We start from the raw sequence: 13,173 nt of genomic DNA on the forward strand, positions 1-13,173 counted from the left end.
TCTCTGACAAAGTTCTCAGTTTACAATATAATATGAGAAGTGTCTGGGGCAGTCAGGCACCTTACCTTGGCACATCTAGATGGCTTCAGCTTTCACAGACAGTACTGCCCTCACCTTTCCTGTAAGGTACACAGCCTGAGGGGAGCTGGCCTGCTATCAGAAGTGGATACCATCCCAAAGTTCACTGATCACAGTATGGGTCAATAAGTGATGAAATATGTGCCTTTGTACATTTTTTTCTACCTTCACAGCCCTCTGCAGACATGAGCTGATTAAACTCCATGCCAGCAACGTAAGGCATCTCTATCCTCATGGCAGTGATGGAGCACTGGAGCCACAGGCACATGAAGTGCCTCATCCAAGGCAACAGGCTGGGGAGAATCTGCACCAAATCTGTAACTGAGGCCCTTATTTAGTGTCCAAACAACTCCTTCTGTTAATGCCAAATCTTAAACCATTCCTTGACTCCATCTTTTTCCTGATGGAACTCAGAGGAAAGACAGTTTGAAAGGTGGCAGGCTGGGCTATGTTTCTGCACCACTCAGCAGCCTGGGCATTGCTACTTGTACCTACATATAAGGACTTAAAATCTGCTTCTTCACTACCTCCTCCTCCAGACTGTGGGAAGTAGCAGTGGTTTGGCGACCTGCTCTGGGCTACATGCTCAGTAGTGACCCACCTGCAAAGCAGGGGGACAAGCCCTGATGGGACAGTCCCTGAGCCTTCTCCAGCTGAAGCAGCATGAGGCCCTCAGCAACGCACGAGGGCAACAGCAAAAGGAAGAGGCAGCTGCTGCTCTGCCCAGCCTCTCTGGCATGTCCGTAGGTTGGCACGCCCACACGTTTCTGCTGGGGCTTGTGCTCTTACTCCTTCCCAGGCAAGTTGCCAGAAGAGCAACAAGCGAGTTGGCAGCTGCTGTTAGAAGCCACCATTACTATTAGCTGCTGGTCACAACACAAACGGGACATGGATCAAAGAGGGGCCTAGTCCTTTGACTAGAGGGTGTTTTTTAAAACAAGTCAAAGTTAATGGAGACAATAAAACCTCAACAACTGCGCTTCAGCATTTCTGAGCATCTCCTGCCACTGGGCCCCTCCTGAGCAGCATAAGCTCTGACGTGCCATTCCATTTACTTAAACAGATGATATCATTTATCAATATAATGGACACTGATGAAGATGGATTAATTTGGATTACAGAACCAGCGCTTCCTGGTGGCTCTATTCAGGACACATAATGAGGATGTGTGTGATTATGATATTGTTTGGAGCAGGGTGGGCAAGGGCAGCAATCCACATGGAGATGGGGATGCTCCTGAGCTGGCAGGGGAGGGAGGAGAACCCCTGGCACAGCTACATGGTAAGGAAGCTCCAAGCACCAGTATTTTTCTTCACGTTACTTTAGGCTTCTCAGGCTATGTTTATGTGATCTGCCACTATTTTTTTTTAATAAATGACTAAGAGAGATCCCCATAGAAGTTAATTAACCAGAGAGGTAGCGTACAGAGAAAAGGAAAAGCAAAATTTAAAAATAAAATAAAAATCACCATTGGGTGAGATGTACGTGATCTCTGATCACACCTCTTCTTTGTACCTGTTCCTGATCCCACTATGTCCCTGCTGGGAGATTCGCACATCGCGTCGGCCAGGCGCTCCCGGAGGCCCTCCTCAGTGTGCTCCATGGAAGACATGTGACGGAGACCAAAGTTCTCAGGCCAGCTCCCACACACCTCCAGCAAGGTCACACTCCGGTCGAAGGCACCTTCAACAAACAAACGGGAGATGTTTGGGACACCCCAGGACCAAACTACTTCCATACGTATTATTTATTGCCTCGAAAAGAAAGAAACCTTTGCATTTTGAGTTCCTGAAATGCTGATTTTAGCACATCAGTTAAAACGTTGGTGTTAATAGCACGGCTGGGGCAAGCAGAGCTCTAAGCACTGAACAGCTCTGACCAAGCAGCTGTAAGCAAAAAGCTTAAATTAAAAATATAGACCCAATTCTGGTCTCACATTAAGGGAAAGTCGGGAAATCACCAGAATGACACTGATGGAAGGGAGAGGTAACATTAAAAAACTGCACAAATGTTATTAAGTACATGTCAGACAACTAGAAATTATTTGTAAAATGGATTTGCCTTTCACTGGATTGCTGCGGAGCACTCTTGCCTTTTGAGTCTCAGACAATGGAAACAGTCAGGTCATTTTGTCTTTGCCAATGGGTACAAATTTTAGCTAAAACCCCTTTCTTGCTCTTAGGCAGAAAAGCACAACTGTGCAGTGAACTGACAGGGAAAGCCCAGCTTGCTTTCTGCCTCGTGTTTGAAGGAACACTTTTTCCTTCCTGCTGAAGGAAAAAACGTGAGCCCTTCTTTCTGTCTGGGATATCTATGGTACTCTCTGTTCTGGCAGTGTGAAATTTTAGGTGAAACGTGAGCTAACAGAGACCCTTTCATCAGCAGTGCCTCACTGAAGACACTGGCTATTGTGACGGAGCACACGTACCTACAAAAGATACTTAAAATAATTCCTCAACTTGCAGTTATTACCTCATTGACAACAGGGTATGATGTTCTCCTGAACGCAAAGATTAGATTCTGAATTCAAGATCACTTCAAAGTACAAATTAAAATTATTCTACTTTATTATACAGCAAGTCTTCTGCAAAGGCTTACTTAAATCATTCCCACTTGGAACAAGATTACAGTTATGCTTTGTTGCTTCAAGCACATACCATTTACTCCACTATTAGGTAACTGAATATGCAGCATTTATTGTGCCTGGTTTCTGCCAGCCTACCGAGGGGAAAAAATGCAAATGCCAATGTTTCTCAAAGTTAAAAGTACATGAAACACGTCCTTGTTATCAGGCCTTTGGTTTTCCCCTTTGATCAGCCGTCAGAAACTATCTACACTTGTAGTCTGTGACTGTACAGCTTCACAGCACACCCCCTGCCACTGACAGGTGGTAATAGAAAGGGTGAGAGACCAAGCCCCGCGGCAGGCGTCCCTTCCTCTGATAACGTCCAAAGTACCGGGTGATAACCGTTAGTAAACACTCGGGCAGCCAGTTAATCCATACATCAGCAAAGAGGGGCAGATAATTTTGAACTCTAATGGCATGGACAAAAGCACCAGGGCTGGCATTCAGGGATTTATATGGGCTGCAATGGTGACTTCTGGCTCCTGAATTTCATCGGCGCGCACAACTTTGATTTATCTCCTTGCCTGGCTGCAGAGTAGATTCCTGGCACTAGAAAACCATCAACGCTAAAATGGACCTCTACAAAATGGGACTGTGGCTCTTCTGTGATACATGCACTTGAACTCTGGATGAAACCCAGTTTAAACCGAGAGGAGGAATGACCAAATATTTCAACTTTTAATGGATCTTTATATTTATAAGGTTACTCCAGTCTACTAATTTGTTTGAAAGCAAGGGTTCTTGAAGCTTGTTTGAGAAAATGCAGTGAGGAGGCAAAGTAATTTCAATGACATTTAAGTCTCTGCAACATTTCCATATTGTCAGCTATCCTAACTGCAGGAGGAAATGCAAAATTTGGTCTGTTTTTTTGAAGCTTTTTTTCCCAGTAATTCTTCTGCGGCTTCACACAGCCCTGAGACCCTCACTCTGCCTATACTCCAAGACCCCACTGATTTCAGTTGGTTTTAATAGGGCTGGTCACAAACCCAGAGAACTACTGGGGGGGCTTTTAAATCTGCATCCCCAAACCCCAGGGAGGCAGCAGGGAGGTGGTGAATGTCAGGGCTGTGCCAGAAATGCTGAGGAGAAATCTCTCCTTTACTAGTGCCTGCCCTTATTCCGAAAGTGAGGAATGGGAGCATTTCTGCTCCTATAAGCAGACATATGAATAATAAGGTAAATGGCTTTTGAAGCTCTGCCAAGGTGCCTGCATATGTGTGCAGAGAGAAACTTCATAGAGCACCAGGCTCTGGCTCCTGAGATACTTGAGTGAGAGCAAAGGAGACAAGTGCAGTGTTACCTCTGCAATCAGGGCCAAGAGCTGCCAAAACTTCTTAGCAGCAACGTGTGAGGTTTCAAGTGTTAATGTAAGTGCAGGTTAGAGGGATTAACTGCACTGGAAGTTTTCTTGTAAAAAACTGCAAGGCTGGTGAAGCCTTAGGTTTATCTTTCTTCCCTTTTCATTCCTTCTCCATGTTAGGAGACCACATCTGGCAACATGATCCATGTTCCAGCATCCAGCTCTGACTCACCAGCTGCCACCCCTGCACCCTGTGGGTGATTACCCTGCCCACAATGAGTGGTGGAGGCAGAGGAGCTTCAGGTGCTGGCATCTGCTCTGTGCTGCCCCCGAGTCCAAAAATTCCTCCTTATTTCAATAAACACTTTTATAAAACCAGTTCTGTGTACAGCTGAACATGCAGATGTGCAACCCAAGTTACTCAGGACACTGGAGTAGGAAACGGGACCTTGCTTGAACAGGCAGGTCCTCTCCAACCGTGAACCTCTGGCTCTGACCCTCTCCGATGTACAAGCAGCAGACACATCAAAGTAACATCATTTTCTGATGGCTCAATTAAGTCCTGAGTATTTTTACACTTTGGAAAACTCTTCTGTGAAGTGCACAGAATGGCAGATGGGCTGGTTGCTGCCCAGGAACCTTTGGGTGCTTTTACCCTATGAGTATCATTACTAACAGCACCCGAGCTAACGGCATTATACTTACACTGATAGCAGCTAACCATATCTCTGCTATTTAATAAATTGTAATCTCTTTCTGGCTGCCACGCTCTCCCCTTTTCAATCCCACTATCTTGGCTGATAACGTATCAAATTCCCCATCATCAGCCAGAGAGAAGTTTACAAATAAACCTCAGAGAAGTGTCCTGCTCTCAAAATCCCCCCAAACCCATCACCAGAATGTCACTGCAGGACCAAGGTGGCCAAGAAAGCTCCTGCTGATTCGGAGGATTAGGTAAGGGTTGAAAGAAGGCAGACTTTGCCCCATGCCTTTACTGACAAACTGCTGAAATCCTCCTGACAGCCCCAAACCAGCCCCTGAGGTGTGAAGCCCAGCCTTTCTTCTGTCCCCCAGACCTGCTACTGCTTTGATGGGGGAACAGGTTCCACCAAAAAGGAGCAGTTCATTTAGAAACCACTCAAGAAAGAGGCCAATTAGGTGGTATTTTATCCAAGCAATTAATAGTGAAATCCTGGTGAAACCTCATAAAAAACCACTGAAAAAAATCCCATTGACTTAAAATTGTGTCCACATTTCATCCTATTGCACGGTGCTTTCAAGCTAGCAGAACATTTAACTCTCCCCTTATTTACTGAAGACGAAACTGGGTGGAAATTAAGACTATCAGCCTCCTTTGTACGATGCCCAAGCACTGTTCCAGATCCCCTGCACTACAAATAAAAACCAACCCCAAACCAAATGGAAGAAGCAGAAACCTTGGCTTGAACATCCAGTCCAGAGTGCCTTTGTTTTGCAGTTGCAGCGTGTTTAGCTTTACACTGCCCCAAACACTCCCAGCTCATTCTGCTCCACACGCAGGATTTTCCTATTTAAACTTTAATTTTCTCCTGATACTGATCTCCCACTTATGTCCTTCCACTGACATTTGTCTCCTGAGAGCACAGCCCTTTACTCAAGCTGCTACTGGATGGAGCAGAATCAGGCCCCCTTGTTTTTCCGCTTAACATTTCTCACATTTTATTAATGGCAAAAGATTGGGTTCTAACTCACACCACCAGCTTGCTCAGAAGCACAGGATTTGTCTTTTGCATTGCAATTGTTTCAAAGCTTTTAATATAAAAGGAAAATAAATTCTACAGGAGGAAAAAAACCCAACAACCCCAAACCTTGGAAACATCCTTTCATTTAACAGCCCTACCCACCAAGACCAAAAAAACCAGAGAAGCTTATTTTCTTCTCTGAAAAAATCTAGTAGTAAAAAGTATTTTTACAAAATATTTTAATGCTTCTAGCGTGTTATTTTTCTAAGTCAAAATAGCTAAGCTAAATCTTTCACCATAGCCCTTTAATTCGAAAGCCAGGGGAAATTTTTTTCATTAAACCTCTGGACGGCTTTGTTTAAAATATGAAATCAAGTAGCTCCATTTCCTGTCTTCTAAGGAACAGTAAATCAAAAGGAGTATGTTCTCCAAAAATACAGTAATGGTTCTATTAAAGAGCTTGACAGTTTTGAGCCTCACCTTGCATATTGCAACATGCGTGTGAGCAAAAATAACAGAGTAAATAGAAGAGGAAATGACCTGCCAATTTTAACCAATAAAAGATGCATCCTTCTCATGAAAGGGATGGGGGCTCAAGCCCTGGGGATGACAGACCCTGTGGAGTGACCAAGATGGTGTTGGAGGGAGAGGAGGGGTTGCCCATCACTACTCCCCAGCCTCTTCTGGCCCCTTCAGGAACAGGAATGGACTTTGAAGGGATTCCTGATCCACTTGGCATTGGACACACTAGGAACCACAGAGTGAGCATGACAGAGCTGCCCAGAAGAGCCTCGGCAGGAGCAGGAACCCCATGGACGTGTGAAGAACCGGCACATGGAAACTCCTTGCCCAAAGTGGTGAGTCAAATTGTAACATACCCCGTTTAAATATTAATGGCTGAACTTTCCTACAGGGTTTGCCAATTCACTTCCACGCCATAACTTTCTTACTCCAGGGGGAAAGCCACAAAGCAGCAGCTCTCAGTACTTGAACCTGGGCAACCGCCTTGAGTCAAGTGTGGAGGAGGTGGAACGGCCCCAACCTGCCCTGTATCCAGCTTCAGAACACGTGTCCATGCTGGGCAGCACGAGCTGCCCATCCACTCCTGTGCACAGCTCACACGGCACGTGTACCTCAACGTACATGTGTCAGACTTTGCAACACCTCATCTCTGTGCATGGCTGGTAGCTCCAGGTGTGAGGGTTAAATATTGCCCTTGGAAACAACAGCAGGAGCTGCAGCCTTTGCAAGTAACTCTATTTCCCTGTCTTCTTCCCTCCCACGGAGCTTCTTTTTTTTCCAGAATCGCTCACAGTTCTGCTATAAACAGGACATTACTCACCAGCTCTGTATCCTGTGAGTGCATTTAATTAATGGAGACTTCAGTCGGGGTGCCCAGTCCCACAGGCAACGAACACTTTCAAATCCCTTTGAACTTTTGGCTAAGCAAGGCTGAAAGGTTCCTGCGTCCCTCCTCACTGCGCTACGGACTTGTAAACAAAAATACTGTTTATTCCTCTGTCATTATTTCTAAATGAGTTTTAAGCAAACATGCAGCTGCTGGAGGAGCAAGCCCAGCGGCGGGGTGGCCCCAGGATGGCTCTGTGGGGATGAAGGAGGATGGTCAGGCAGGAGGTTGCCCAGCCATTACCATGTCTGATGCTTGGGACGCCAGCCAAGGTGATGGATGGCAACATTCTGGACCACAGTGGTGCCACAATGTGAGCTTGGCAGGTCCTTAAGGATCATCTCAGACTCCTCCCCACCACCTCCACAAACAGTCTCCTCCAGTCCTGCACAAGGGGTTAACCACAGGCTCAGGAGAAGCATTTCAGATGATTAGGAACACGGCCAGCCATCACAGCCGTCGTGAAGGCTTTCAAATGTGAGCAAGGCTGCAATTTTCAGAGCTGGAGCAGCGAGATATTTTTATAAATACATAAATCTTTTCAAGGAAAAACAAATATAGAGGAAAGAATGTAAACATTATTGTAAAATGCATAATAAAACGTCTGCTGTTTGTTATTTTTGCTCCTTATTATCCAGTCTATCTGTACCACCGATGTTGAAACATTTGCCTTTTTTTTTTTTTTTTTAAACCCCCTTATTCATTTAAAAATAGTTTCCTGCATGTTATATGAATAAGCAAAACCTAAGGTCCTAAATCCAGGAGAACTTTGAAGTATGAAACCCATGGTCTATGGGAACTATGTTTTCATTAATCAAAGTAGATGTTTCTAAAGCCATCAGATTTATCATGACTGGATTTCATATGTGAAACCCAATATACACACAGACATACACTGCTTGTCCTTTTGGATTAGTTCTGACCTTTTACTCTCCTTTCTGAAGGATCTGCCTTTCCTCAGTGCAAGGCTGCCCTGTTTTACCACTGCATCAGCCAAAGGAGCCTTGACAAACTATGTTCCCAACTCTCTGCTCAACATGGCTGAGTACGAGTCTGGGTTAAGGTCAAAACATAAATGTTTCACTATATTTATTAAACTCTGCCTTCGCCTCGAATGCTCCCTGCTACTCTCTCCCATGGCAGCTGAGGTGCCGTTTGGCTGGTAATACACCTGGCCACCAAATGAGGGACCCGAGTGTCACCACAGCACTGTCGCTGAGCTCCAGGGCTGCCAAAAGCTGCACCAAGCCCCCCCCTCGAGCATCTCAGAGGGCTCCTCCAGCCCTGGCCAGGTCCTGGCTCCCCCTGAGGTGCTGAGGTTAGCAAAAGGACACGGGAGAGAGCCAGGATGCTTTAAAAACTGAAGGCAGCGTGTGACATCCATCCATCCATCCATCCATCCAAAGCTGGACTTGAAAAGATAAAATGCAAAAAAATCTGCATTTGGTGTCAGCAGGGAAATTTATGCCGTGGTTTTGCAGGACCAGAAGGGGAAGACTTGGTCATCTTGCTTTAAAGAGTAACACCAGGGCTGGGCCCTGTGGCTGCAGGCACTGGCGAAGGGGCAAGTCTGCAGCCTGAGGATACCCTGCAGTAAAAAATGAGTACATTCATATTCTTTTTGCAGTACTAGATGCAATGCAATGCATCTGGTGGTCTGACAGCCAAAAGCAATGGAAACTACAGCATAACTGGATGCTATTATTTATAAAAACATAATACCCCTTTGTAATGAAATTTATTTGTGAGAAAAAAAACCAAAAACACTTCCCCCCCCAAATAGCAAGATTCCTGCATATTTTAACTCTTCACAGCTTTGCAGAATCAGAATGCCTGGAAAAAATCAGGAATGCTATGATCAGCCCCAAGCTCCCTTAGAGGAGCTTAACATTTCTTTACATTTAATCCTGACATCAAGTAGAGTGTCCTGAAGAACTGAGAGTTCTGTTCAAGCTGGGGCAGCCGGGGAGGGCACATGGTACCAGGTATGATTCCACACAGCAGAAAAACTTCACCTGATGTTCTTTCAACCTCCAGGTCTGGAAATTTCATTAAAAAAGGATTCGCGAAAGATTTTCAGCACTTCTTAGTTTGTGCAAGGTTGGAATTGTTTTCTTGTGGTATTCACATACTTATAATTCTCAGTCCTGGTTAAAATTAGAAAATCCAGTGACTTTTTTTTTTTTTCTTCCTCCTAGTAAAATTTCCCACTCTCAGAAGATCTACGACTTAGTTAAGCTTATAATAAGATGATTATTGAGATTTTCGACAATGCCTAGGAAATTTAAACACACAATGAATTCCACTGCCTCAGCAGAGGCTTTTTTTAGATGAGTCTTTATTTTGTCGTACTTCTCATCTGAATAAAAGCTGCAACTTTATGATGCTGAAGTCTTTGTATTGGCTTCAGTGGGAAAAGCTGCCTAAGATGCAGGAAGCTACAGCTGGTATTTCTGTGACACCACATAATGGTGCTTATTTACTTATTTGTTTGTATGCCAAGTAATTTCTGAACTCTTTGGAAGAGGTTTGCAGGAATAGCCTGTCTTAGTGAGCTCACTTCATGAGGCAGAAATATGCCAATTCCACCAGAGGGACTTGGATAATATATTACTTCCTTTAAGAAAACAGCAAGATTTATCTTGCTTATTATCAATCTCATGGCATGTACAAATGCACATATATATATATATAAATACACATACAAAGGACACGTAATGGATTATAAAAAGGTTATATTTGCCCACAAGTAAGGAAAGATCTGACAACTCATGCTTTTTTTTTTTTTGGATAACTAAGATCTTATGTTACACTTTGACACAGAAGTGTGGATTTGTCATATTGCTTGAGAATTAGTGGTAACTGTCTGAGCCAAGGAATTTAATTCTGATTGTTTCATTTGAATTAAAAAAATCTTAGTGTTGAAAAAACATTGGAACTGCTCTCCATGCTAATACATCACTCAAATTGTAATAGGAGACTCCTTCTTGTGTAATAGAAACAGAGAGTGTAATGCTTGGAAAGGCCAAGTTCATCGTGGGTACAGATCCTTGGCAGCTGAACGGTGGGGAATATCCTATCCTAGCCAGGCTGCAAAGGAGGGGCAAAGGCTTCCAAACCCTGTTTGAGCATCATGACCAGCCTTTCACTCAGAAGACCCCATCTACCAGCAACTGAGATGTCTACTGGGCTGGGGGTAATTTTTAAAAAATAAGTATTATGCACATGGAGGCACGTTCACAAGCAAGGCAAGACAAAGGGACAGTTTTTTATCAGCTGGGAGAGAGTTTGCAGAAAAGAATCTGTAGAAAAGCAGCCGAACAGTCATCGAAGCACCAGAAAAGTAAAATTTGGTTTATATCACTAGCAAAGTTAAGAATGAAAGAGAAATATTTTTTGCATTATAAGAGCAAATATTTCTCTGGTCTCATGTCACCTTTTCCAGATGAAACATTTCACAACCCAGCTGCCATATAAACAGAACCCAAAATATTTTCCTAAGGTGCATCACTAATCCCACTCAGGGCCTCTAACTTGTAATTTATTTGTCTTACCTCACTATGAGATAATGTCCATGTTGGTTCCAAGCTACTGTCTAATAACGACTTGTACATGGGGTAAATAAATCTCTCTCTCAAACACCAGCCCCTTGCTGGGTGCTTGGGAGGAGCACAGAGGGTGAGCTCTGTTGCCCTGCCTGCTGTTGCCAGCCCAAAGCTGTGAAGCCACCTCCAGCCTTTGGAAGCACCAAACTTGCACTTCGTTGTAGCAATCAGCATATTCCAGCCATTTAGAAGGGGTTTCCATGTCAGCAAGGTAACTCCTTGCCATACACTGATGCTCTAATCAGCTTTTCCTTACGGAATTACAGAGGAGCAATGACCTCTTGACCCTTTTTTAGCAAATCTCACTTTTAACATTCAATTAATTAGGGTTATATTTAGTACTATGTGCACTGCCTGCTGTAATCACAACTTCCCTACAAGTATTTTTACATATTTCACAAACAGCCCGAGATGGATTCAGGTACTGAAGCAGAGCAATGGGAATGTTTCTGTTCGGGGCTGCTGCTCCAAGGATACAGCCCCATCAGCATCAGGAACTGGTCTGGTAACTTACTATTGCTACTTATTAATTGAGCAACCAAGATCAGGGAATGGAGGAGAGATACAAAACATTCCTACAGGACCAAATCCTCAGTTCGGGCAAAACGAGCTATTAGCACTGATAGCAAGAGTTTATTCCTTACACTGGGGAAGAGCTGGAACATCAAGGTTTAAGTAACTCTCCCAAGGTCACTGGGCAAGTCTGTGCCAGGGCTGCCTAGAAAGAAATCTTCCCTCTGAGGACATCCCAGTGTGATGCCACACCTGCCTAGAAGGTACAAGAACACAGGCAGGACCTCCAGAGCCACCCAGTCCTGCCCTGGCCCCACAGCAGGTCCTGGATGCCTCTCCATCAGCTCTGGGTGTTTTGGAAGTTGCTTACTCCAATGTCTCTAGATCCCTCCAAGAGCACTAGGAAAATGTGTTTCTTTAAGGACTACAGAAAAACCTGAAGTTTTATGTTTAGAAAATAATAAAAAGTCAAAAACCCTTAAACTTGTTTAAGGTGATATGTAAACTTTCTGAGTCTGGGAAGATAAATTCTTTTGGCCCGATTCTGTATTCATTAAAAGTATGTGCCAAGTTGCACGAGCTAGTTACCTACACTCCAGCAAGGACTGGACCTCCAAAACCCCAAAATCTCTGGTCCCAACCCAGCTTAAGCATATACTTTTTAAGCATGCAAATAGCCACAGTGGCTTCAATGGTAGTATATATATATATGCTGGAAGTGAAATGTGTGCTTGAATGTGCTACTGGAGCAGGGCCAGAGCACTTGGTGGCTCCCAGTACCAAGGTCTGATCTCCTCCCAAGCCCTGTCCAAGGGAGGGATCTCACTCCAGCCAGGCAGGCTTCGGGAAGGGCAGGCAGGACCCAGCTGGTCAGGAGACAGCAGACCAGTCCTTGCTGTCTGAAATTTTCCTTTGCATACATTGAGGAGGTTTTGCCCTTGTCACTTGTATTATCCATCAGACATCTGGTGGCTGGATAAGGCAGAGCGACGTTGCAAGGTGAGATGATGGAGTGAAAAAATGACTGCAACTGGCATGTCCTGGCCCAAGGCTTTTGGTCATTTAACTCATCTCACTCTCATCCTCAGCAAAGACTGTACTCAAAGGGCAGAAGATTTACCCTTCCACATGCCTCGTGTTTGCACTTGGCAATTTGCAGTAACAACTCCAAATGCAACAGGAGTTAGGCAGAGATGGCTCATCATTTACAGCTGGAAGCAAAGCTGTCAGGAATAAGCAAAAACTACTTAGGAAAAAGTCATACAAGGACTTGGACTGCTGGTTTTTTTACTTGACAATGGCACTCTGACCTCCTGTTACAGAAGTTACAAAAGGTGACTGGAAGGGTGCATCTATAGGGCATTATTCTTACAGGGAAAAAATCAATTAAAATCTTTCTTACTAATGTCCTTGGAATTTCTCTGTCCTCTCCCATCAGATCACTGCCTACAAGAAAGCCCACTATGTCCAGTTTTTCCAGTAAATGGTAGATGACCATTTGTGCACAGGTTAAAGTCTGCTGCCAGCTGCTCAGTGAACTTACAAGGTAATTTGGGACTAACCATTCAGCCAGAAGCTGCCCAATACACAGAGAGGGACGAAGGAGAAACTCCAGTCTCTGGAAGTCCAAGTCATGATGCTCCAAATCCTTGCCTGCCCCCACAGGTCCTCTCCCTGTCTGTCAGATTTCCCTGGATCCAGGAAGAACCATCCCAGTTTTCCCAGCACCTTGGTCCCTTCCCAGCATATCTGGGATGATCAAAGTGGAGGTCTCTCCCTCCTACTTACGCAGGAGGGCCTGAATCAGCCACTCAGCTCTGCTCACCCTTTACAGCCCCCTCAAATCACACTTTATAGCACCCACTGGCTCAAGCATCACAGCAAATACGGGACCACTTGCACGCAGAGACTGGGCTGCTGGG

At 44.6% G+C, this 13,173-nt stretch overlaps 1 protein-coding gene across 8 annotated transcripts in view; it reads right to left on the bottom strand.

Moving 5' to 3' along the window:
* BCAS3 (BCAS3 microtubule associated cell migration factor) overlaps positions 1-13,173 on the bottom strand; it is a 351,811-nt gene that overhangs the window by 21,659 nt on the left and 316,979 nt on the right. For 4 of the 8 annotated variants that reach the window (XM_051635999.1, XM_051635997.1, XM_051635998.1 and 1 more), the window contains one exon: positions 1,594-1,761. In XM_051635999.1, the coding sequence (XP_051491959.1) occupies positions 1,594-1,761 (168 nt within the window). Of the gene's footprint in view, positions 1-1,546; positions 1,762-13,173 lie in introns of all 8 variants that reach the window. The other 4 variants (XR_007891218.1, XM_051636002.1, XM_051636000.1 and 1 more) reach the window with 2 other exon arrangements.

The sequence above is a fragment of the Apus apus genome, chromosome 18, assembly GCF_020740795.1.
Source record: "Apus apus isolate bApuApu2 chromosome 18, bApuApu2.pri.cur, whole genome shotgun sequence".
In the NCBI taxonomy this organism is placed as follows: domain Eukaryota; kingdom Metazoa; phylum Chordata; class Aves; order Apodiformes; family Apodidae; genus Apus; species Apus apus.